The 27,886-nt window shown below is 31.5% G+C and overlaps 1 protein-coding gene across 1 annotated transcript in view; it reads left to right on the forward strand.

Annotated features, from left to right (window-relative positions):
* LOC111680708 (centromere-associated protein E) overlaps window positions 1-27,886 on the forward strand; it is a 41,533-nt gene that overhangs the window by 7,314 nt on the left and 6,333 nt on the right. Inside the window, exons 2-4 of the mRNA XM_046955679.1 lie at window positions 21,516-26,578; window positions 26,714-26,848; window positions 27,178-27,450. Coding sequence (XP_046811635.1) covers window positions 21,516-26,578; window positions 26,714-26,848; window positions 27,178-27,450 — 5,471 coding nt within the window. The remainder of the gene's footprint in view (window positions 1-21,515; window positions 26,579-26,713; window positions 26,849-27,177; window positions 27,451-27,886) is intronic.

A 27,886-nucleotide genomic window follows, 5' to 3' on the forward strand; every position in this document is an offset into this window, starting at 1 on the left:
AGTTCTAGTTCAGTTCTAGTTCAGTTCTAGTTCAGTTCTAGTTCAGTTCTAGTTCAGTTCTAGTTCAGTTCTAGTTCAGTTCTAGTTCAGTTCCATTTCAGTTCTATTTCAGATCTAGTTCAGGTCTAGTTCAGTTTTAGTTCAGTTCTAGTTCAGTTCTAGTTCAGTTCTATTTCAGTTCTATTTCTGTTCTATTTCAGTTCTATTTCAGTTCTATTTCTGTTCTTTTTCAGTTCTATTTCAGTTCTAGTTCAGTTTCAATTCAGTTGTAGTTTAGGTCTAGTTCACTTTTAGTTCAGTTCTAGTTTAGTTCTAGTTTAGTTCTAGTTTATTTCTAGTTGAGTTCTAGTTCAGTTCCTAATACCGCCTATAGCGCAACCTTTAAATAATTGAACACAAAACCAATTATTAATGATTTTTTTCAAAAAATCTTGTTTATTTCTTTTTTAACAAATCGCCGTGCAGTAGTTTTCTTTGTATGTTCCACCGTGGCAATATTAAACTGCTTAAGCAGCCAAACTGCAACATTAAATTGTCATTCAAATGAACAACTATTTTTTCGGCTCAAACATGACATTTCGACGAAATCGAAGTCGCACAACAAGTTGCAATTAGTTTTGACAATTGTTTTTTTTTTTTCTCCAATATATTAATATACTTAAACACGATTGCTAAACGCTTAGAAACGTTTGAGTGAGGGGGTTAGTGTAAGATGATTTAATAGAGCATTAAATTAGCATTATATTATCAATGTAATATAATTGTAAAATTCAATTTTAACACAATGTATATGGTATAATTGTTTAATATAAAATAATTATATGTACATATGTAAAGACAATCAAATGATTGTTGCTTTAATGGTGCTGAAGTAATAACATATAGTGGGAGGGAAGGAATCTTGCAGAGTGGTTCTGAGTTTGTTATATATGAACATATAACTTCATGCAACCCTTTTCATCAGTCACAGTTGTAGGACCTTAGGTAGTGTACATATAAAATTCGTTATTTATTTTAATATTTGTAATGTTTTTTCAAAAGCTACTGGTATTTAGCTAATGGCATTTTAATAATTTATTGCTATTTATTACTTTTTTTTATATTAAAATAATTAACAAACAAAAAAACAATTACATTTAATAGTTTTTTATAGTTTTATATGAAAACTATTTTTTTGCTAATTAGAACTTTGAACTTTCAAGGTTGTTTTTTTTTCTGTTTTTTCTACCTTTATAAAATTTTTTCTACATTAACTTTATTTGATTTATTAGTTCTTAAAGAAAGAGATTTATTTTATTTAGTTTTTTTTTTTTTTTTTTTGTGATTTAATTTTTTGTTAATTTTTTACATCAGAGACCACCCATAAAAATGTATGTTTAATTAAAAAAAAACATACAATTTCTGTTCAAACAATTTGACCCGTTTTTTTTTTTTTTTGTATTTTATTGTTAACTTTATTACCTTTAATTTACCTTTCAATTCGCATTAAGTATTTCCTTAAATAACAGATTTTTAATTATGATTTTGTGGATAATTTTTTTTTTGTTTTGTAAAATTTCGTTTTTGTTCTGCTGAAGAGAACATAAAAGCAAATGTTTAACTCAAAATGTCCATTAAGTTCAGTGTCAAACACATAGACATAATTTAAAGGGACAACAGGGAAACAGTTAAATAAAAAAGTATGACCACAAATTACAATTTTTATAAACAATTTTTTCATTTATAGAAAATTTTGTTAAATTTAAATTTTTAAGAAAAATTTTAGAAATTTGCATTTAAAAGAAAAATTTTTTGATAGAAAAATTTACTGTTTTATAGAACATTTTTTGAAAATTTTAGGAAATTCTATTTGAATAAAATTTTCAGAAATTCCTCTTTATATAGTCTTAAAAAAAAAAATTAAAAGAAAATTTTTGAAAAATTTTCTTTTTAGAACGTTTTTGGAAAAACTCTCTTTTTTATAGAAAATTTTGGGAAATTCTCTTTAAAGAAAATTTTCAAAAATTCCTCTTTATAGAAATTTTAAAAAATTTATCTTTTCTTGCTTTTTTTAAAAAAAATATTTTGAGAAATTTTCCTTTTCTAAGAATTTTTTGTTGCAAATTTCTCTGTTTTTTTAGAAAAAATTGCTTTTATAGAAAATTTTATTTTTTTATAAAAAATGTTAGGAATTTTTTCCTCCTCTTAAAAATTTTGTAAATTTTTTCTTTTTATAAAAAATTTTGAAAAATTTTTCCTTTTATAAAAAATTTCTCTTTTTATAGAAATTTTTAACAATTTTTCCTTTTATAGAAAATTTTGAAAAATTCTCTAAAGAAAATTTTCGAAAATTCCTCTTTATAGAAAAATTTTGAAAATTTCTCTTTTTTTACTTTTATAAAAAATTTTCATTTTTTATAAATAATGTTGGGTATTTTTTCTTCTTCTTAGAAATTTTGAAAAATTTCTCTTTTTATAAAAATTTTTTCAAAAATTTCTCTTTTTATAAAAAATTTTTCAAAAATTTCTCTTTTTATAAAAATTTTGGGAAATTTCGTTTTTTTAAGAATATTTTTGTAAATTTCCTTTTTATAGAAAATTTTTATTTTTTTTTTTTTTGGAAAATTTTAGGAATTTTTTTTGTTGAAAATTTTATTTTTTCTTATTCATATGTCTCTTTTTATACAAAATTCGGATTTTTTATGCAAAATTCTTTTTAGAAAATTTTGAGAAATTTCTCTTTTTTTCTAAAAACATTTTGAAAATGTCCTATTTTTAAGAAATATTTTAGAAAATTTCTATTTTTATAGAAAATTTTCAGGAAATTTTGTTTTAAAGAATAATTTCAAAAATGTCTATTTTTTATAAAAAATTTTTGGAAATTTCTAGGAAAATTTAAATTCAGATAGAATTTTTTTTTATAGACATATTTGGGAATTTTAAATTTTTATAGTAAATGTCTGTTTTCATAGAAAATTTTGAAACATTTTGAAAAATTTCACTTTTTTAAATAGAATTTTTATTTAAATAATTTTTAAAATAAAATTTTTGGAAATTTTCTATTTTTATAAAAAATTTTGGGGAAATTTTTCTTCTTCTTAGAAATTTTGTAAAATGTTTCTTTTTATAGAAATTTTTTGGAAATTTTGTTTATTTAAAGAATATTTTTTTTATAGAAAATTTTTGGGGAATTTATATTTTTTAGAAAATTTCTCTTTTATATAGAAAATGTTCGTTCTTCTTATAGACAATTTTCAGAAAGTTCTCTTTATTATAGAAAATGTCTATTTTTATACAAAATTCGTAAATTTCTAAAATTTACTTATTTATAGAAAAATTCCTTAATTTTTGGAATTATTTTTAGAACATTTTTTGAAATTTCTCTTTTGTTGTAGAAACATTTTGAAAATTTCCTTTTTTAAGAAATATATTTTCTTATTAAGAAAATTTTTTCTTATTTAGAAAATTTTGAGAAATTTCGTTTGTTTAAAGAATATTTTCGGAAGTTTCATTTTTTTTTTTCAACAAATTGCTTTATTTTTCTTTTTTGAAAATTTTTTTATTGTTGTAGAAACATTTTATAAATTTCCTTTTTTTTAAGAAAAATTTTTGAAATTCCTTTTTTTCTAAAAAATTGTCGGAAAATTCTCATTTTATAAAATATTTTGAAAATTTCTTTTTAATTGAAAAATTGTCTTTTTACAATTTTTTGAAAAAATTTCTCTTTTTATATAAAAACTATTGGAAATTTCTCTTTCTAAAAGTTCTATGATTAAAAAAAAATTGTAATTTCCTCTTTTTTTAATGTCGAAAAATTTTCGAAAATTACGTTTTTATTGCAAATATCTGTTATTTTTATTGAAAATTTTGATTTTTCTTTTCTGTTATAGAAAAATATTAAAATTGTCTGTTTTTATAGAAAAATTTTGGAAATTTCTCATCTTTTATAGATTTTTTTTGGAAATTTATCTTCTTTTATATAAAATTTTTGGAAATTTTCGTTACATCACTTTTGTCATCCAACTGTATTGAATTTTAACTTAAACAAAAAAAAAAAAAAAAAAAACATGGATAAACCCTCCCGATATAACATGAGTCAGTCATTGAGTAATGGATGTACGAATATGTATGTTAAATTTATAAATTAGGTTCACCATACAATGTTGCACACACTAAATTGGCAAAACAGTCGATTAGCTTTGAATAAAAACTGCCAACGAACTAGCGCTCGAAAAGAACACCCATTTGCCAGACAATCGAATCGAGAATTAAAAACATGAACCATTTCGCCATGGCAAATAAACACAACAAAAGACCAACAAAAAAACTGCAAAAAAAAAACAACTAACAAAAAAATATGTAAAAACTGATCGAGCATTTTGAAATTATTACAACAACAGGAATGATGAAGCCTTTGAACCAAGCTATTTCATGTTGGGTTGCAGTAAGGTCTTCAGCAAAGGACCCAGCGGCATATGAACCCACAAAATGTAATGCAGTGAAAGAAGGAACAAATCTCTGATAACAATAAAGTTACATACTAACACGATTTGTGAATACATACATATATACATTGTTGTATGTCTGCCAAAGATGATGATGATGATGGTGGTGCTGATGCTGACGACTATCATGATAATTACGCGAGTGTAAAAGTAAATAAATGTTAATTTATTACATGAATGTCAGGGCCAGACATTGCGTTCAAAAGAGGTGTGATCTTTAGCATAATCACTAACAAACGTAAATTTCTAGAAATTACTGAAAATCCCAACATGTACGAGATGATGGATATTAAGTTGGAAACTTTCCTAAGGAGTGAGATCGAAAAATTCTTAACATACATATGTGTTTATAAAAAAGAAACCACTAAACTTACAGCTTTATTTCTTTTTTTATTTGATTCAAATTATTATTACAATTTACAAAAAAAAAATATTTTTATAGTTTTAATCACTAGTGATGAAATTTTGAACCCTTTTCGGAAACCCTTCCATTAACGTTTTTATAGTGCTTTCTGTCACTTTGCTCGAACAAGTAGTCCATCTCCGTTTAAAATTTACCACACTTTTGGACACCTTTTTTGTACTCTTCAATTCTCTTTTAACAAGAGCCCAATATCTCTCCACTGGCCTTAGCTCCGGGCAGTTTGGAGGATTTGCCTCTCTTGGTACAAATACCACATTATTGTTCTTGTACCACTCAAGGGCTTGTTTACCATAGTGACAGGATGCCAAGTCAGGCCAAAAATAAGTGGACACATTATGAAGTCTTATGAATGAAAGCAGCCTTTTTTGTAAACATTCCTTGATGTAAATTTCGGTATTTATAGAGCCCGTTGTAACAAATGATTGGCTTCTTTTGCCGCAACTGCATATTGCTTGCCATACCAAGAACTTTCTGGGAAATTTTGTCTGCTTTTGGGTCCTAAACTTTTCTTCAACATTCCCTCGAGCATCAGCAACATAAAACTTTTGACCTGGAAGTTGCGAAAAATCTGCCAGAACATACGTTTCGTCATCCATTATGCAGCAAGAATATTTTTTATAAAACTTGACTTCAATTTCCGTGCTCTGTTTTTGGCCTCTAATTTTTTAGCAGCGTTCCTGTCAGGAACTTTTTGAGCCTTGTATGTTTTTAAACCTGCATTAGCTTTAACTTTTCGTACCAAATAGTCCGAGCACTGAGCTAACCGAGCTGCTTTCCTACCGGATGTGTTGGGAGCTCTTTTGAAAATGCGTTCTATTTTTTGGCTTTAGAAACATCATGTGGACCATTCCTTCTACCTGAACCAGGTTTTCTATCAACTGACAAGTTCTCCCGGTACTGTTTAATAACATTGGAAACAGTTTGACGGCAGACCTTTGTATGCTTAGCCAACTTTTTGTAAGACCAAGTTGGGTTTAGTTGAAAATATTTAATAATTTCAGTACGCACTTTTTTCTGGTCACTCATTTTAATCAGATTAACAAAAAAATTAATATAACTGACATTACACATAATAACTGACATGTTTTCCAAAGGTAACTTGATCAAAAAAAAAAAAAAATCAAATAATACTTTGGTTGAAAAATGTAATGAAAAACGTGTGTTAAGAATTTTTCGATCTCACTCCTTAGAATTCTATAAAAAGTTAATATTTTCAAATATGTTCTATAAAAAGTGAACCACTCCAAAAGTTTTCTATAAAAAGAAAAACTTCCAGAAATTTGTCTACAAACTTCTTGAAAGATTACATACAACATTGTACTATAGGCTAGCCTACAGACTATAGACTTGACTAGACTATAGACTAGACTATAGACTTGACTAGACTATAGACTAGGCTATAGACTAGACTATAGACTAGACTATAGACTAGACTATAGACTAGACTATAGACTAGACTATAGACTAGACTATAGACCAGACTATTGACTAGACTATAGACTAGACTATAGACTAGACTATAGACTAGACTATAGACTAGACTATAGACTAGACTATAGACTAGACTATAGACTAGACTATAGACTAGACTATAGACTAGACTATAGACTATAGACTATAGACTAGACTATAGACTAGACTATAGACTAGACTATAGACTAGACTATAGACTAGACTATAGACTAGACTATAGACTAGACTATAGACTAGACTATAGACTAGACTATAGACTAGACTATAGACTAGACTATAGACTAGACTATAGACTAGACTATAGACTAGACTATAGACTAGACTATAGACTAGACTATAGACTAGACTATAGACTAGACTATAGACTAGACTATAGACTAGACTATAGGTACAGTGAAATAACTCCCAAATGAAATAACTCCCAACGGGTAAAATGAAATAACACCCAATCAACTGTCCGTACAAATTGGGAATTATTTCATATGAAATAACTCCCAATAAAATTTTTGTTGGGAATTATTTCATTTTTTTGAAGAAATTAGGAGATATTTCATATGTATTGGAAGTTATTTCATTTCTGTAAATTTTGTTGAAATTGGAAGTTATTTCATTCTTGTTGGGAGTTATTTCATTTTGTGGTAATAATTTTCCAAACTTTGGTGGATAATGCATTTTGGATCCTTAAACAAGTGTCGTGGACAGCCGGCCTTCGGCCGGGCGCAAGGGTTTAAAACTCTAGGGTATTTCGAATACTGGCTTCGCTAAATTTAACCTTTCTTTGTACACCATGTATTTTATATCATTATGATTATGAACACTACGATACTTTCAAATGTATCACAATTCCATATGACAATTTTAATAATGCCCATGAACATAGTGACATAAGTTCCATGGAATACAAATAGTCCATTTATCATGAAAAGGCTTAATTTAGCGAAGCCGGTGTGTGAAATACCCCAGAGTTGAAAACCCTTGCGCCCGGCTGAAGGCCGGCTGTCCACCGCACTTTCGTAAGGAGTTGGGAGTTATTTCACTTCTGTTCGGAATTATTTCATTGGAAGTTATTTTACACAAATAGATTCTTCGACTTGGGAATAATTTCATATTTTTTGGGATTTGTTTCATTGGGAGCTATTTCGCATTTTTTGGGACTTTTTGTAAAACTCCCAAACTTCCAATTACTGGGAATTATTTCATTTTAAACTTTGGGAGTTATTTCATTTTAAAAGTTAATTTTTGATGAAATTGGGGTTTATTTCATTTTACTCGTTGGAAGTTATTTCATTTGGGAGCTATTTCACTGTACCTAGACTATAGACTAGACTATAGACTAGACTATAGACTAGACTATAGACTAGACTATAGACTAGACTATAGACTAGACTATAGACTAGACTATAGACTAGACTATAGACTAGACTATAGACTAGACTATAGACTAGACTATAGACTAGACTATAGACTAGACTATAGACTAGACTATAGACTAGACTATAGACTAGACTATAGACTAGACTATAGACTAGACTATAGACTAGACTATAGACTAGACTATAGACTAGACTATAGATATAGACTATAGACTAGACTATAGACTAGACTATAGACTAGACTATAGACTAGACTATAGACTAGACTATAGACTAGACTATAGACTAGACTATAGACTAGACTATAGACTAGACTATAGACTAGACTATAGACTAGACTATAGACTAGACTATAGACTAGACTATAGACTAGACTATAGACTAGACTATAGACTAGACTATAGACTAGACTATAGACTAGACTATAGACTAGACTATAGACTAGACTATAGACTAGACTATAGACTAGACTATAGACTAGACTATAGACTAGACTATAGACTAGACTATAGACTAGACTATAGACTAGACTATAGACTAGACTATAGACTAGACTATAGACTAGACTATAGACTAGACTATAGACTAGACTATAGACTAGACTATAGACTAGACTATAGACTAGACTATAGACTAGACTATAGACTAGACTATAGACTAGACTATAGACTAGACTATAGACTAGACTATAGACTACACTATAGACTAGACTATAGACTAGACTATAGACTACACTATAGACTAGACTATAGACTAGACTATAGACTACACTATAGACTAGACTATAGACTAGACTATAGACTAGACTATAGACTAGACTATAGACTAGACTATAGACTAGACTATAGACTAGACTATAGACTAGACTATAGACTAGACTATAGACTAGACTATAGACTAGACTATAGACTAGACTATAGACTAGACTATAGACTAGACTATAGACTAGACTATAGAATAGACTATAGACTAGACTATAGAAACTATAAACTATAGACTAGACTATAGACTAGACTATAGACTAGACTATAGACTAGACTATAGACTAGACAATAGACTAGACTATAGACTAGACTATAGACTAAACTATAGACTAGACTATAGACTAGACTATAGACTAGACTATAGACTAGACTATAGACTAGACTATAGACTAGACTATGGACTAGACTATAGACTAGACTATAGACTAGACTATAGACTAGACTATAGACTAGACTATAGACTAGACTATAGACTAGACTATAGACTAGACTATAGACTAGACTATAGACTAGACTATAGACTAGACTATAGACTAAACTATAGACTAAACTATAGACTAGACTATAGACTAAACTATAGACTAGACTATTGACTAGACTATACACTAGACTATAGATTATACTATAGATTAGACCGGAGACAAGCTTAGACTATAAACATTTCTAAAATTCTTTTTAATTTGTATTATTACCTCTTCATAACTAGATTTAAAAATCTTTTTTTAGTTGCAGAGAAGTCCTTTCCTTTTAGAGAAAAGTATCTCCAAGTCTATTTGATATCCCATTGTTTCCACAATGCAAACAAAAAATTCTTAATAATTTCTTGTTATCATGACATAAATGTATGTTTAGTCTATTTATTTTAACATTCTTTAAATTGGACTTCTCTGAATTTATTTATATACAGACATATTTGTCCAATTCACAATCGGAGTTGTATGTATGTATGCTACAACTAATGGGTTTACAATGTTGTAGACAAAAGAAAAATACAGCAAATCGCAGATTTAACATGAAATTATATTTTAGTTTAATTGAGTTTTTATTAGCAATTTTTATAGATTTTTATTGATTTTATAAATAAATTCGAAATATACAGCAATTTTTCTATAAATTTTCCTACGAACAATAAAAGTTCGTATAAAAGCTAAAAAACATGTCCCTGCTTAAAAGAATTTTATTACAGTCATAATAATTATTGATAAGGGGTTTGCGGTTTTTAGCTATAAATAGTTTTAGTTAAAACTAAAATAACGAAAAACTCTTAAAACTAGTTACTTATTTATAAATACTGCAACTATTTCTAGTTGTTAATGAAACTAGTCTTAAGTATGCTCTTAACTATTGCTTTTATATTTTTTTAAGCTTACAAATATTTTATACTTACAATAGTCTGATTACATGATTCACTATTACTTAATCGTTGCCACAATTTACTGAAGATCAAACAAAATGACAATTTAATGATGCATTTCCTTTAATATTTTTCCTTCTATTTTACTCAATTGAAAAACAAGTATCATTCTCAGTGCACTTGCTGGCAATCGTTATTATGTTGAGTTGAACATGCATTTTAGTAATCAATCTTAATCAATAAACATGAATTAATTCTGCTAGAAACTAGAGTGTTATAAAATTAATTGTTTTATTTTTTTGCTTCTAGATTATGTAGTTTTTATAAGAGAAAACAAAATGATCATCACTCTGCATTTAGCATTAAGATATGTACTATAATATAATATAATATAGAGTAGTCTAAATAACTATAGTCTAGTTTTTAGTATATTCCATGGTATAGTCTAAAGTGTAGCCTACTTTATAGTCTAATCTATAGTCTTGTTTATAGTGTTGTCTATAGACCAGTCTAGGCTATATTCTACTCTATAATCTAGTCTAAAATCTAGTATGTAGCCTAATAGTCTAGTCTATAGTCTAGTCTATAGTCTAGTCTATAGTCTAGTCTATAGTCTAGTCTATAGTCTAGTCTATAGTCTAGTCTATAGTCTAGTCTATAGTCTAGTCTATAGTCTAGTCTATAGTCTGGTCTATAGTCTAGTCTATAGTCTAGTCTATAGTCTGGTCTATAGTCTAGTCTATAGTCTAGTTTAATCTAAGGTCTATTCTATAATATAGTCTACATAGTCGGGTCAATCCTTTATTTAAGTAGTTTGGTACGTATGCTAGTTTATAGTATTTTCAATACTTTTGTCTATATTCTACTCTATAGTCCAGTCTATGGTCTAATCTAGTGTAGAGTCTGACAATCATCTTTAAAAGAGATCCTAACTTTCCCATTGGTTCATATATTCCATAAATCACACCATGATGTGCAATCATTTTCTTAACTCCTTTTTTATTCGTTCACAATTCGAAACTATTTTTAAGCATGTTAACTCTTTTTTTTATCTTAACGTAATTAAAATTCTAAACACCTTTATCGCAAATTCCCCAAACATATCCACAAGTGATTTCCAGTCACTTTTAAAATAACTAAAATTTTCACTAACACTCGTAGATTTCATGTTCAGAAATGTAACAATACTCTTCTCACAAATGGCAGCATTTAAAATTCTGAAAATATTTGGGTAAAAATCAAACAAAATTTTGTCATACCTATTCCTTGGTTGATTTCCTTTTTAAGCAACAATGTAAACATAATTTCCATTTCATTATTTCATTGAAATTAAAAGTGTTACCAAAGACAAGCCGCCGCTATAAAGCAGCTTCTGCAGTTGACATTAGCATCTGTGGCACTTGTACAAGATGTGGTGGCGTGTGGGGAGAGGAAGTTGGTTGAACATTTGCTTTTTAAACTATTTTGCTATTAACACCAAGTTGGTTTTAAATAATTTAGCCTGGCATTTTGCTGGTAAAGTATTATTCTTATTTAATCATTACAATGCTTGCATATATGCAACGAATGCATTTACAAGACTTGAGTACACATGCCGCAACCAAAACGACAATAACTAACAAACGGCCGACAAACGTTAAGCTTAGTTTTGTTTTTTTTTTTTCGTTAAGTCAATATGTTGTGAGGGTCGTTGTTGCTGGCAACATTTAGAAATGTGTTGTTGTTTTTTTTGTCTTACAACAATTGCTATTACGAAATCATTTTGTTGCTGTTGTTGTTTTTATTTTACTCTTTCTTTTGTTTGCCGGTAATTCTATGAAATATGATTTGCCCCAATCGAAATTGTCAGACGATTTTTTTCAGTTGTTTTCTTTGTATTTACAAAAAAGATGTTCGTACTAAGTGGTTTTGTATAAAATTATTATATTCGTATGGCCCAAGAAGAAGAAGAACAAGTCTTTAGGAAAACTTGTAAATGATTGTTGTATCATGGCCATTCATGTCGTTGGTTTTATTTTGTTGATTAAGCTGGGACAACTTTGTAAAGGATTGCCAAAGTTTCAATTATACTTGAAGTTACCAGTTCAGTTCCTTTTCCTCCAAGTGATTCCATTTTTTCCAAATCGAACTAATACCAATCGCCAAACATAATATCACGGAACTAGTTCTTTAACACATTTCCTTCCACTAGCGATTTGTTTACCTTCTATGGTTTGCAAGTTGTATTCTTGTTTACCCTGTATACCCCTAAAGAACCAGTTAGGTAACTACTTCTGTATCGGTTTCTTCTTTCTCTCTCTCTCTCTTTTTCTATAGAGATCTAAAACAGAACTTTAGCCATAAATTAAGATTTAGCCCTGCACCAGTTTACTTTTCATTAAAGAAATTCCTAGAATTTAAATTTTGTTTTTGTGAAAACCCTAAATTGTGGGGAGAGGGTAGGGGGCTGTTTACTTTTCAAAAAAAAAAACTATAACATTAAACGCTTGCATAATGTTTATTAGACTTATTGTGTTTATTTGTTGCTCTCATTCTCTTAGATTACAATGTTGTACAGAAAGATTTATTTTGTGTGCAATTATTCTTAAGTGCAGTGGGCAGTCTTTGAAGGTTCTTTTTTTCGCCTTTCTATAGGTAGTGCTCTCTATCTGTTCATATTTGAAAGAGTTTGAAAAGAATTAACTCATAAAAGAACCCAAATTTTTGATCACAATGAAAATTTTTAAAATAAAGAATTGAGTAAAGTACTTAAGAATATTTGTTTAATGCGGTGGCTGAATAGAATACAACAATTTAGTTTTCGGGTTCTGAGAGTTATATAGATCTGAACAGATTTAACTGTTTACGCTGAATACTTGAACTATATACATAGATTCTGGATTGTGAAAATCATATAAATCTAAATCATACATGTGTAGTCCATATTAGTTTCAGGATCATTACATTTAAGATAAAAGTTTCAAACCCTTAGCCGTAAGACGCCTACAAACGGCATGAGCCTTTGCACTTAAGGAATTTCGAATAACTCAGAATCTAATAAAGATTTAAAACTGTCAAGAAGTTGCCCTTAATTAAAAAGGTTCTCTTAATTTCGACAGCAATGTTCAAGTAGTGGAGTCATGGTGTTCTGGTTACCAACTCATCATTACTTTGATTTAAAAATAGCTGATTGTATAAAGATCTACTAAAGATTACAATACGGGAAACATGCCAGATGCTACTGATCGCATAGAACCCCCTGTATGGTCGTTAGCTCTATATCTCGCTAAAGGTCAGAGATTTATATTAATCATATCTGACTTATATCATAGTCAAAAAACTTTAAACCCCCTTCCCCTACACTCTTTAAGTTTCCCTCTTCCTTACGGTATTTCAAGTAAAATAACTCTCTTTTACAAAAAGGTTCACCACTTACCAATACAATACCTTTAAATCTCAACAATTTAACCATATGTATTACGCTTGTGGTATGTTTATGAAGTTACCCACCTTCCATGGCACCAAATGTCGTTAACTATCTTAAACCAAATTTGTTGTTATAGTTAGTTGCTAGTTATTATTAAGGAGTACACCAAGTGTGTACTTCCAGCCACATAAACATGAGACACTTTTGTATTTATTTAATGCACTTTCTTTTTTTTGCTTAACTTGTGTCTACAAAACCATTTAGAAAATGTGGTTGGTGCAGTTGAATTTGAATTATTTTGTTGCCTACACTTTGGTAACAAACACAGACACACACACACCTAAAAAAAACTCGAACTTAAGCTAGCGACTATTCAGTGCCAGAATTGAAAGAAAAAATGCAAAAATCGAAAAATACCTGAGGTAAATGTCTGGCCATACACCTCTTTTAATATGAATACGTAAAGATACGAGGTTGGTTTTGAAAATGCATTAGAAATAAAAAAGACCTGCAAAATATATGTTAGTCGTAAAATATGTACTAAAATAACAATGGATCGAAGACTGTGAGTAATATATAAGTATTTAGTCTCAACTATAGAGATATTTAAAGAACTGGCTAAGGAGTAGTATATAGTCTCCTCTATGTAATAGTCTAAAGTCTGGATCATAGACTTCGGTATAGTTTCGACTACTTATTCTCTGCTATATAGTCTACAGTCTCGACTAAAGAGTAGTGTATAACCTCAACTAAAGAGTGGCCTATAGTCTCGACTATAAAGTAGTATATAGTCTCAACAAAAAAGGAATATGTAGTCCATACTCTCGACTGAGAAGTTTAAAATCTTGACTATGGATTATCATATATTCTAAACTATCGAGTATTCTATAGTCTCGACTATAGAGTAGTCTATAATCTCGACTCTAGAGTAGTCTATAGACTCGACTATAGAGTAGTCTATAGTCTCGACTATTGAGTAGTCTGTATTCTCGACTATAGAGTAGTCTATAGTCTCAACTATAGAGTAGTCTATAGTCTCGACTATAGAGTAGTCTATAGTCTCGACTATAGAGTAGTCTATAGCTTCGACTATAGAGTAGTCCATAGTCTCGACTATAAAGAAATCTATAGTACCGACTATGGAGTAGTCTATGGTCGACACTATAGAGTAGTCTTTATTCTCGACTATAGACTCTATAGCCTCGACTATAAAGTAGTCTATAGTCTCGACTATAGAGTAGTCTATAATCTCGACTATAGAGTAGTCTATAGCCTCGACTATAGATTAGTCTATAGTCTCGACTATAGAGTAGTCTATAGCCTCGACTATAGAGTAGTCTATAGTCTCGACTATAGAGTAGTCTATAGCCTCGACTATAGAGTAGTATATAGCCTCGACTATAGAGTAGTCTTTAATCTCGACTATAGAGTAGTCTATAGTATCGACTATACAGTAGTCTATAGTCTCGACTATAGAGTAGTCTATAGTCTCGACTATAGAGTAGTCTATAGCCTCGACTACAGAGTAGTCTTTAGTCTCGACTATAGAGTAGTCTATAGTCTCAACTATAGAGTAGTCTATAGTCTCGACTGTAGAGTAGTCTATAGTCTCGACTACTGAGTAGTCTATAGTCTAGACTACAGAGTGGAATGTAGCGTCGACTATAAAGTAGTGTATAGTCTCGACTAAAAGTAGTCTATAGTCTAAGGCTATAAAGTAGTCTTTAGCCTCGACAAAAAAGAAGTATGTAGTCATACTCTCTACTAGAGAAGTCTGAAATCTCGACTATAGGTGAGTATATAGTCCCGACTATAGAGAGTTATCTATAGTCTGAACCTTAGAGTTGTCTTTATTTCTTCAAAACGACTTTACGTGCTGCCTCTGACATCTATTCACTCATACTTATCCAACCATTTATACTACACTATTCATTTAGTCTGCTTTTAATATGCCTTCAAGCTATTAGACGGAAATATTTTCAAGGAGTACGATTTTTTCGTCTTTATTTTCATTTTTATTTAAGTTTTGCTTTTAATTTTAATTTTTTTCGTTTCATCTTTAGATATTTTTTTTGCAAACTATGCGGAATCTTTACTTATTGTCTGTCTGTTGCAAATTGTATCTGCTGTTGCCTGTAGTTGTTGTTGTCGTCGCCTTTTCTACCAATTTGCTAGGAAGGAACGTACACACATACACAAGCACTGTAACTCTATGTCTATATTGTATATTTTTAAAATGTTTCACCCTACTTGTGCTTATTGATGAAATGTAATTAGTCAGTGTCAGGACCGGCTTTCAATGTTTGGTTGTTGGTTACATAGTTTGTAGTACCGGCAGTGGTATAAGTACTTGTTGTACTTACCTATTGGTACTTTATCTTTTTTATGTTTATTTTTTTTTTCTTTTATTTCTCATAAAGATTGTGTCTTGTAAGTAAATGTATGTATTATTTATATTATGTTAACATTCATTGTCACGTTTTATACATTGCGGAACTGTTTTCTTTATCATAGCGCTTCTTTAACATTTGCCAAAGCAAATGCCAAGTTTATAGTAGGGTTTGTTGGAGCTTTTTCTATGTAATGCTCAGATCATAAATGTAGTTTTATGATTACGAAATAGTTATTGGAAAAAATGTGTTTGAAAAAGAAAAAATAATAACAGTTAGATGGGTTTTTCAATTAATTCAATTACCACATTGTGGAAAAAAAACTGTTTAAAATGTGTTAGAATGAGGTTTTTTAATTAATAAAATGGTTTACTTGGTTAAATAAAAAATGTTCATAGGAATTTGTCATAAAATTCTGATATCTATATGGGTCTGTCCATGAATTTTTCTGAAATACATATATGGAAAATTACCGCTTCCTCTTAACTATAAAATAACCTTTAGTCTAGATTATTGAGTTACTTATAGTATAGTCTATAGAATAGTCCTCAATCTCGGCTCCAGATATATCTATAGCCTCGACTATAGTAGTCTCTAGGCTCGACTATGGAGTAGCCTGTAAGCTCGACCCTAGACTACATATAGTCTTGGATATAATGTAATCTAAGTCTTAAGCCTATAGTCTCTACAAGAAAGTTTTCTATAGCATCGACTATAGAGAAAAGTGTTCTCCTTTGAAAATTATAGAGTAGGCTATAGAGTAGTCCATAGTTTCTGCTCTAGAGTTGTCTATAGCGCCGTTTTTAAATGACAATATTGTCTTGACTATAGAGTGCATAGGCTCGACTCTAGAGTCTATTAGCTCGAACCTAAAGTATTATAGAGTAGTCTAAGTCTAGAATATAGAGTAGTATAAGTATCAACGATTGAGTAGTATGTAATCTGTAATAGGTTTGATTATAAAGTAGACTAACTCTCGAGCCTATATTCTCTACTACAGAGTTCTCTGTTGCCTGGGCTATTAGAGCACATTATAATTTCTTTTATAGAGTAGTCTATAGGCTTGACAATAATGTGGTCTATAAGCTTTTGGGAAGTTTATTAGTCTCCACTTTAGAATAGTATGTAATCTCAACTTTCTAGTAGTATATAGTTTCCTATGTAGAGAAGTCTTTACTTTAGAGCAGTCTTTAGTCTAGATTATAATAAACTATGCAATTTCGACTACAGAATAAAATATAATTTCGTAGTCTATAATTTCGACTTCAGAGTAGACTATAGTGTCGACTATAGAGTAATATATAGTCTCGACTATTGGGTAGTTTTTAGTCTTTTGACTATAGAGTAGTTTATAATTTCGAGTAGTTTATGGTATTCAATATATAGACTTGACTATGAGCAATCTATAGCCTAGAGTATAGAGAATTTCGCAGTTTCGACTACAGAATGGTATATAATTTCGACTATAGAATAGTCAATAATACCAACAATGGAGTAGTCTATAAAGTATTCTATGGTCTCGACTATAGAGTATTCTCGACTAAAAAGTAGTCCATATTCTAGACTAAAGAGTAGCCAATAGTTTATACTATAGAGTAGTCTCGACTATTGAGTAATTTATGATTTCGGATATAGAGTCGTGTACAGAATCGACAATCGAGTAGTCTTTAGTCTCGACTAATGACTAGTCGATAGTTTTGAATATAGTGAAGTCTTGACTAAAGAGAAATCTATGGTCTCTTCCATAAAGAAGTCTCTGCTATAGATTTATTGATTTATTATAGAGTAGTGTATTTTCTTAACTATAAAGTAGTTTATAGTCCAAATCATGGAGTAGCCTAAAGTCCAGACTTAATGAAGTCTTTACTAAGACTAGTTGGTAGTCCTGGCAAGACTAAAGATCATTGTAAGGTTTAGGATATTAATTAGTCCAATGTTTTGATTTAAGAGTTGTTCATGTTCTTGACTTTAATAATTCTACTGTAATTTAAAAAAAATCTTTTTTAAAGCAATAAATTATCATTTTTTTTTTTTTTTTTTTTTTTTTTTTTTTTTTAAATTTTGAAAATGCAATTTTTCAAAAAAACTATAATTTGCACAATTTTGCAGTGTGTTTTTAAGAAAAATACATATTTATTTGTACTGTCTTTATTTAATAAAATATTTTGACCTTGAATTATTTTTAATTTTTTTTTTTTTTCATTTTTTTATATAACGTCCAACATATTTACTAAATCGTAAAAACAACTGAGATTGCATACCAGAGTTAATATATAAAAAAGAAAAAAAAAACATATATTTAAAATTAAAAGTAAAAGACGACTATTTAATGCACTACATTTGAAATAGAATTTTATATAGAGAAACATCGAATTGATTCCAAAGTTACCCCGATTATCAATGAACAAAATAAGTTAATAGATGAAAAAGGTTATTTCGGGAATATCAACCATTTTTACTGTAGTACTGGTTCCAACTTTAGTTCATTTTGATTGAAATTTAAAATTTACTTTTAATGTATATCTAAATCTAACAAACTAAACCCGACCAGCAAAACTTTGAGAGTAAGTTGTCATTCACGAAAAACCAGCTGTCAACATTTTGCTGCATTAATACCAAACTACTTCTGTCCAATAATGAGTAGGGTATCTTTCAAGTATCAAGGTAGAATTATGAAAAAAAAATTAAACCAAACACGAAAATATATATAATAATCATATAAACATATGCTGCAACGGAATCCTGTTCCTTTTCAAAAGGTTCATATATGTCTGAATGTATTATATCTGCTGCTAAGGAGGAATTCTTTGTAAGTGTTGTTTCACATTTACAAGTGATACAAGAAAAAAACCAAAAAATCCAATAATAACTTCAACAAGGAAAACTAACCAAAAAGAAAAAAGAAGCCCAATCAAGATAAACATAGTATTCGCGCTCCTGTTACGACAACAATGCTGATGACGATGATGAGGAGGATGATGATGACGATGGTTCAACCTTGTTTTGAATGGATGGAATTGTGTTTGCTTGGACGTTTAACTGACAGTATGAATGGTTAACTATACTTCAACATTTTTTTTTTAAGTATTTATTGTTGTTTTAATTTTGTTGCTGGTAACTTTGTTTTATATGTTTGGAATAAGTAGTATCCTCCAAAAAGCACACTAGTGTCTGAACTGAATTGTTGTTAGTTGTTGTAGTTTTAGTTTTTTTTGTGTTTTGGATTTTAATTCACATAAAAAAAGGATCATTTAGCCGCATTTTATTTATTGTTATGATACACTTGTGATTATGGGTTTTTTTGTTTCACTTCTTGTCCAGAAAATGGCTAATAGGATGTCCACCAGTATGCAGATGGCAGAGGGACCAGATCTGAGTTAAAGGAACTGATTTCAGTCACCACTTTAGAATATAGTCTCGACTAGAGATTGATACATATTCTTGACCATAGATTGTGCTAAAGTTTCGACAATTGAGTTGTCCTTAGTTTCGACTATAAACTACGCCTTTAATTTAGAGAAGTTTAAGTCTGTGTTCTCCATTCTAAAACAGACCATACAGTCTACAGTCTCGACTTAAGAGCAATCAATAGTCTCCACCATAGAAAAAGTTCATAGTCTCTGCTGTAGAGTACTCTCAGTTATATTATAGAGTACAATCTTGAATATAAAATAGTCGAAAGTCGCAACTGCAAAATGGCCAATGGCGTTAACTTTAAAATATTCTATAATCTCGATTATATAATAATCTATAGTCTCAACTATTTAGTATAATATTCAATCACAAAATAATATAAAGTCGCTACTATAGAATACTTTCTAGTCTCGACTATAAAATAGTTTTTCGTCGCGACTATAGAATAATCTATGACCTTGACTATAGAGTAAATGAGAGTCTAGACTGCTGATTATTATATAGACAAAACTCACGACTATGGACTAGACCATAATCTATAACATTACAGTACAATATATACTCAACCTGAGAGTAGTGTCGAATTTAGCGTAGAATATAGCATAATTCTTGGTGTCACCTATAGAGTTATCCATAGTCCCAATTAAAGGTCTATAACCACTAGACTAGTGATCATAGTCGCGACTTTTTAAGGGAAAGTTCTTAATCTCGATTATACTGTAGACTATAGTCTCCAATGTTGATTATAGTCACGACTATATAGTAGACCATATCAGTGACTCTATGATATAATATAGTCTAAACTATTAATAATTTTATAACTATTTATAATCTTGAGTACGAAGTCTCAACCATGAAGCGGGCTATGGTCTGTAGGGTTTTTATAAATGTCGAAAAGAGAGGAGTTGAAAGTGAGTTAAAGAGAGGATTCATTTTCGTTATTGTATTGTAATGATAATGACTCATTCGTGAAAGAAGGTCTTATTTCACGTACAACAGCGAAGATTGTTGACTCACTAATACCGCTCTATGTACAAACATTTCGCTCAATTATTCGAGCTATCTTCTCTATGATCATTGCTGCCCCTGTTCTTAAATTCCGAGATTAAAAACATCACTTACATTTACAATCACGAAGATGGAATGTCATCTGTTGATTCAGCAACAGAATCTAGAGACGTAATCGGTAGAACGATATACAATTCTTAATCTGATTTAAAAATTTCGGTTTAAATAGTCTAACCCCTGATCATACCCCGACAAATAAAGAAAATTCAATGATTTAACTTGTATAAGTTTCTTTTTATCAATCACCATTGAACCCAGCACACTTCTTTTTCGTCCTGCACACTTACTCTAGGTATACGAATAAACTTTTGTCCTGTATCAAAGTAACCATGTCAAATCATTCCAAGGAAAGATCGAGAATAGATTTAATCAATACCAGTTTATTGTATTGAGGAAGGTTTTCTGATCATTATATATATCGACGACTAAAGGATTCGCTATATTAACCGATTTAGTAGTTAAACTGGAAAGAACTTATTGCTCCAAAAATTTACATTATAACGAGGACAAATAATCGAACAAAGGACATCGATGAAGATATTAAATTAAGCTACATCTATATATAAATGATTATTAAAGTTTAATCTCAAAATTAAGGTTTTCTTATCGTTTTATATATTGCGACAGTTAAATGAATTACTATATAAACCGATATAGAAGAAAACCTTCAAAGAACTTACTATTCCCAAAATTTACATTAAAACGACGATAAATCTTGACAATCATACACAGGAAATCGAAGAATACAGACGTTATTATGAAATCGTAAAGAAATTAAGATACAAAATATATAAAAGTTAAAAATCTTGATCTCATTATGATCTGGTCACCTTAAATATTGTTAAGAGAGTGATGTTTTTTTTTTTTTTTTTTGTTTTGTTTTTTTTTTTTTATAAATCGATTTTGATTTTGTTTAAAACTGATTCATATTCATAATAAATTTGATAATAAATATACATAACATAAGTTTTGAATGCTTTTAATATAAGACAAATCCCAGCCATCATTGGTGTCGTTCTTAGACAGTGAAAGAACACAAACAGAATATCAGACTTTTAATCATGATTCTTATATACATAAAATAAACTATAAATTATTAAGTAGAGACGGCATAAAAAAACAACACATAAATAAATAACTTTACTTTAAATTGATCTCATATATTTTTAAAACATTTTATTAAATTCAAACATTTTTCTTTATAGTGCTAAGCAAAACAACAACAAAAATACTTTCAAATTTAATTACAAGTTAAACTTATGTCTTTTTTGTTCGAAAGAGAACGCCTTTTTTTAGTTTTAAGATCAAATCTCTTTACAAAAAAAAATATATAAATTAATTTTTACTTTCTTGTTCTAATTGCAGTTTCACCACCCTGTCTGCTAATCGAAGATATACGGCGAGATGAAAAGACCATTAAGGATCTAACCAATACCATTACCAATCTAAGTCAACAACAAAAGAATCGTTGGACAACAACGGCTGTTAACAATGTTCTTAATACACATTTGCATCAACACAACAGCAACAACAACAGCAATAACAAAACGCAACAGCAAGATGTTAACAATTCTCGAGATGAAACCGATTTTTATAGGCCAAACAGCAACAAACATACAACATCGTCGTCATCAACATCATCATCAATGGCAGCATTAGAAACACAAAGTCATTTAAGACCAAAATCTTTGCCATTGGCCTCAAATTCAACACCCGCCATAGTATCCGCCATTGTTAAGAAAATTCCACCAGTTATGGTGTCATCTTCCAGCCAGGCGAATGCAACAACAAACAACAACAGCAGCAGCAACAACAACAGAAGCAAATCTAGTCCACGCTATCAAATGCAACAACTACAAAGCAATCAAAATTTAAACCGACGCCAACAAAAACAAGCTCTCGAACGTGGTGATCCCGATGGTGGTTGTAATTTAGATGATCTCTCTTCTAACTATTTGGCCAAAACAGTAGAATTGCGTGTGAATCCACCACCACCAACACCGACAGCAAATATTACAACACCACCCACCACAACCACCACCACTCTATCGGCCTCAGTTGTTGAATCACTCAATGCCAAAAAAGGTTGGCTAATGAAGCAAGATAATCGTACGGGTGATTGGACAAAGCATTGGTTTACTTTAAGTGGTGCTGCTCTGTTCTATTATCGTGATCCTGTTTCAGAGGAACGTGGTGTCTTGGATGGTGTATTGGATGTTAATAGTCTTACAAATGTGGCTGAAGTAAATGCGAATAGAAATTATGCTTTTCAACTAACAACATGGGATAAACGGCGCCTAATATTGGCTAGTCTATCGCCCAATTCACGTAATAGTTGGATAGCAATTCTACGAAATGCTGCAGGTCTGCAACAAAATTCTACTGTAGTCTTACAAAGCAGCAGCAACAGCAACAATAGCAATAATAATAATAATAATAGTAATGGTAGCCAAAGCAATTGTAGCATGATGAAGCATTCTTCTTCTACCTTGGGTACGAATGAAATTCATAATAATGGCAGTAATAAATCTATGCCTACAACAGAGCTTATAATCAAAGATAATACAAGTGATGATATGAAAAGTGAAATTGAAAAGGATTTCATAAAGGCACAAAGGATTAACAATAATAACAACAACAATAGTAACAAGAGTGTGAAAAAATTAACAACTGAAACTAGTCCCCAGGTGATAATCACCAATATCAGTAGTTCAACTTCACCCAAATCATCTTTAATAAGTCCCCAGACTCCCATAACACCAAAGACTGCCATGCATTTCTCTTCAGATGAAGAATATCGTACGGCCTCTGAAGGTGGCCGACGCGATAGTATAGGTGATTGGGGTTCTCCTTTATCACCCTCTCCACCTGCACCCCTTAATATAATGAGAGCCAAAGATAGAATGCGTACACGTACCACTACTCCCTGCCCTAGAATGCACAAACGATCGAGATCATCTCCTCCCTCTTCGAGACGTAGCACGGTGGATAGTGTGGGTTCCGATGAACTACCTGTTATACATACCGTACATGAGGAAATCAATCTGAATGTGGATAAAGAACTGCAATTCCGTTTGAGTGTAGTGGAAAAGGAACGCGATATGTTAAGAGATGAAGCCAAAGAACGGGAAACCCGCATGTCTGAACTGCTCAACACTTTGGAGCGTACAGAGCAAGAGTTGAACAATCGCATCCATGAAATGGAAGAAGTCAGAGAGAGTCTTAGTACTCAATTAGATGATGCCAAGAGAAATGCCTCTGAAATCATCGAGAGACTAACAGATGAACTGGAAGAAAGCCAAAGAAAAATAAAAGATTTAGAAGATCGTCTAGCGAGTGGCATAGAAGAAAATGAAAATCTTTACAAGCGTTTAAGGGAAATGGAAAGCTATAGTCCAGCTAGTTTTATAAATATGCAAAAAAGTAAAATGAAACGTATGGATTCACTAAGCGATCTGACACAAATCAACGATATAGATCCCTATGGCCTAGAACGTGATTCATTGGCGGAGGAATACAGTGAATTAAAGGGACGCTTTGAAAAGGCAGTCAATGAAATAAGAGCCATGAAGCGGGAATTGAAAGAATCCCAAAATCAATATGATTCCTTGGAAATTTCATACGCTTCTTTGAAACAAGATCTGGAACGCAAAGAGATAGAAGATCAATCGCAATTGCAAATGATGGCGGCCCGTATACAAGATCTCACACTCAAATATAGTTCGTCAGAAAGGCAGGTTAGAACACTTAAGCAGAAATTAGCCAAGTCCGAACGTAGAAGATCCTTATCACTTAAAGGCAAAGAACAGTTAACGGTATCCAAAGAATTGGAAGTGAAATTGGGAGAATTGGAAAGTAAAATAGATAAGTTGGAAAAAACTCATCAATTGGATATAAAACAACCAATTATGGAAAATCCTCAAGCGTCTAGATCGAGCATTAAAAAATCATCTAGGAGACGTTCATTAGATGCAAATCTATCGACTATAGGAAGCTCTGACTCTTTGCAATTTTTGGTTAGAGTTAATGACTTGGAAAAACGTTGTGAAGGTGTCAATAGTTCTAGAAGTTCTTCTTGTACACCTACACCAAATTCGGCTACACCAAATTTAGATTCACCTTCGAGAGCTTCGCCAGCCGGTAACGTAAGATTATCAGAACATTTAATCGAACGTTTAAGATGCCTCGAAAGTGTATTGGTTACAAGCAAGGATCGTTTAGAACAAAGTCTAAGTCAATTACAAAATTTAAGATCTTCACGCACTAGACGTTCAGTATCACCGATAACGGAACGCAAAGATTCTTACCGTTTCGTAGAGCGTTGTCTCCATGAGGTAGTTAAGTTAATAAGGGAATCAACTGAAACCTGTGTACTGCAAAGTACCCATCATGAACTACCACAACCCAGTGTCTATATGTTACCCGACTCTAGTCCTGTTAAGAAAGCTTTAACTCAGTTAGAATCTCAGTTGAGATGCAAATTGGCAGAATTGCTTAAGCAACGTCGTATGCTGAGAGAACGTAATGAATTGACTAAACGTAAGGATTTAGAACTGTTGGCAGAAAGGATAGCATTTGAAAGTGTATGCTTTGGAAAACTTAGAGACTCTGTAGAGAGAGCAGAAAATCCAGAACTATTTTGTGAGCGTCAAACTAGGGCGGAAGTGGCTGAAACTTCACATCTTATGTCAATGCTGAAGGCCAAATTACAAGGAAAATGCACCGTAAAAACTAGCGGCAGTCTAGATATATTGGCAGGAGTCTTAGCACGACGTCTTTTATTATCCTCCTATGAGAAGACACATGGTACACAGGCCCAACAAGATGTCAAACTAACTATGGAACCAGTAGATCAAAATATGTTAGATGATCTCTTACGTCAACAGAATGAAATCAATGTCATAGCCAAACGTTATAAAAACAACGCTATGGAAAATTTAGCCACCAGCTTAGCGGCTGAAACTTTAAGCTACATGTCAGCCAATGATTTAGTGCAAGGTGCTGTTCAGGAAGCTTGGCGTCAAGCTCAAGAAACCGTCAATGCTGAACTAGTACAATCTGAAATTGCTCATATAATGATGCGTAATGCCGAAAGACTCGAATCCTCAATTGCTCCCTCTTTTGGCTACACTCTTACATCCGAGGAACGTTTATCTTTTGAGAAATTCGCCGATGCTGTACACGACGCTCTAAGAAGAGAAATGGAATTGGCTGTTACACAACTAACACAGTGTTATGAAGAAACTATGCAGCAAATGAAACGAGGACAATGGCGTATGCATTTGCAGCATGAGCATAAAGCTTCGGAAGGAAGGCAATTGTTAACAGAGTTTGCCGATATCATAGCTCACAAAGCTTTGGTAGATGCACGCATAGATGTTTTAAGAGGTGACTATGCCAACCATTCAACTTCCAAGATTGATGAAGAAAAAGAGGTCAAACGTTTGGGTATTACCGCTTTACAGAAATATGAAAATCTTTTCGAGGAACTTTCGAATGATTTACAAATTAACAATCCCGATGATATACTCCTGGAAGCTGATTTCGAATTTATGTATAAACAACATGCTGTTGATTTTCTCAGCGATCGCCAGGTGTTGTGTGACATTTCGACCTTCCTTAGTCAACTGGAAGATTCTCTAATAGCTTTGCAATGCGAAGCGACAGCATCTACCAATGAACATATACCACGTACCGAAATATCCATTGAAAGTCTACAAGATGTTTGTCACAAATGCTGTGAATTACGCAAACGAGCTGATCAACTTCTACAAGAGGTTCACCGCAAATTGAATGCTTCTTGTCAGCATTGTTTGCAGGTGCGCGAAAAGTTGCACAGTCTGCAGGAACAGCATGAAAGTGAAATTTTACGTTTACAACAGTCACATGCCAAAGATTTAACAGCTCTAATGCAACAAGTCGAACACCAACGTACAGCCATACGTTGCCTAGAGGCTGAAAAGAATGCCATTAACCAAGACTTGAATAAAAGCGAAGAGCTAATGGAGGAGCGTGAACGTGAACTGCAAGCAGCAACACAGAGGCTCAATGCAAAGGAGCTAACACTGCAAGCCACCCAAGGTGAACAGCATGAGTTATTGAAACGCCTCGAGGCGGAAGAGGAAAAAGTGCGTTCGTATCAGGAGGAAAGTGATGCTTTAACAATGAAATGCGCACGCCAAGATGATGAGTACGTAATGCTGTTGCAGGAACGTGATTACATACAAGCACAGCTAGCCAAAGAACAGGAGAGAAGTAGACGTTTTGAAAAACGTTTAGAGCTATTGGAAATGGAGCATGGCAAACAAATGGAATGCCTGCAGCAGGCATATCGTGATCAAATGTTGTCACATTGTTCCGAATTACCAAATGTCGTAGATGAGGAGTCCTTCCGTCAACGTTATCAATCAGAAATTGAACAATTAAGGGTGAGTTTTTGAGAAGATGCAAATTATAAAAACAAAACATGCAATATCAAAATGCAAATTTATTTTAAGATCATTTATCATATTTCTCTTAACATTTATTAAAACCTTACCTCCTTTGCTGTACTAATTTTTCAGACACTCTGTGAAAAGGGTTTGTCAGCCATGGAATCGTCACATAGACGCACTCTAAATGATTTAGAGGAAAAACATAAGCAAGAAATTGAACGTTTGCTAATCGAAAAGGAAACAGCCTTGGCTGAAGAAACCCAGGTATGTTAAGTTAACTTAAAGCATACAAACTTGACTCTGGTAGTCATATGTATGTATGTGTATATGTACATATGTAAGTATAACAACCATGTCATATATAATTATGAGGCAGAAATCATCTACTCAGACACTGTTGTTTTCATTTGGTAACTCCTTTTTTTGGCTTTTACTGCTGTTGCTGCTAAACTTGCAACAGCAATGAAAAGAAAAGAAAAAAATAAATAATAATAAACCTTGATTTTTCCTTGATACTCTTATATACATATTTCTTAAAGATTTTGTACTTATTTAGTTTTTTCTTTACATTTTTGTTTAACCATCACCTCTAGGCTACATTAGCTGCTCTTGATGCCATGCGTAAAGCACACCAAAGTGAAGTACAACGTGAAGTTGCACGCTTTAAACAAGAATTTCTTAAGCAATTTCAACAAAGGGGCGAACGTACTTTAGATTCAACCAAGGCGAAGGAGTATGTATTTTCTGTACTTTTTTTTTTTTCTCTCTTTAGTGTTTTGCTTAATTTTACTTATGATTTTAAAATAAGAAAATCTGAAACTAAACGAGGGTGGTTTGAAAAATGTGGCAGTTCTAGTTCAGTTCTAGTTCAGTTTTAATTCAGTTCTAGTTCTAGTTCAGTTCTAGTTCAGTTCTAGTTCAGTTCTAGTTCAGTTCTAGTTCAGTTCTAGTTCAGTTCTAGTTCAGTTCTAGTTCAGTTCTAGTTCAGTTCTAGTTCAGTTCTAGTTCAGTTCTAGTTCAGTTCTAGTTCAGTTCTAGTTCAGTTCTAGTTCAGTTCTAGTTCAGTTCTAGTTCAGTTCTAGTTCAGTTCTAGTTCAGTTCTAGTTCAGTTCTAGTTCAGTTCTAGTTCAGTTCTAGTTCAGTTCTAGTTTTAGTTCAGTTCTAGTTCACTTCTAGTTCAGTTCTAGTTCAGTCCTAGTTCAGTTGTAGTTCAGTTCTAGTTTAGTTCTAGTTCAGTTCTAGTTCAGTTCTAGTTCAGTTCTAGTTCAGTTCTAGTTCAGTTCTAGTTCAGTTCTAGTTCAG

This window comes from Lucilia cuprina, chromosome 2 (genome assembly GCF_022045245.1).
Source record: "Lucilia cuprina isolate Lc7/37 chromosome 2, ASM2204524v1, whole genome shotgun sequence".
NCBI lineage: Eukaryota > Metazoa > Arthropoda > Insecta > Diptera > Calliphoridae > Lucilia > Lucilia cuprina.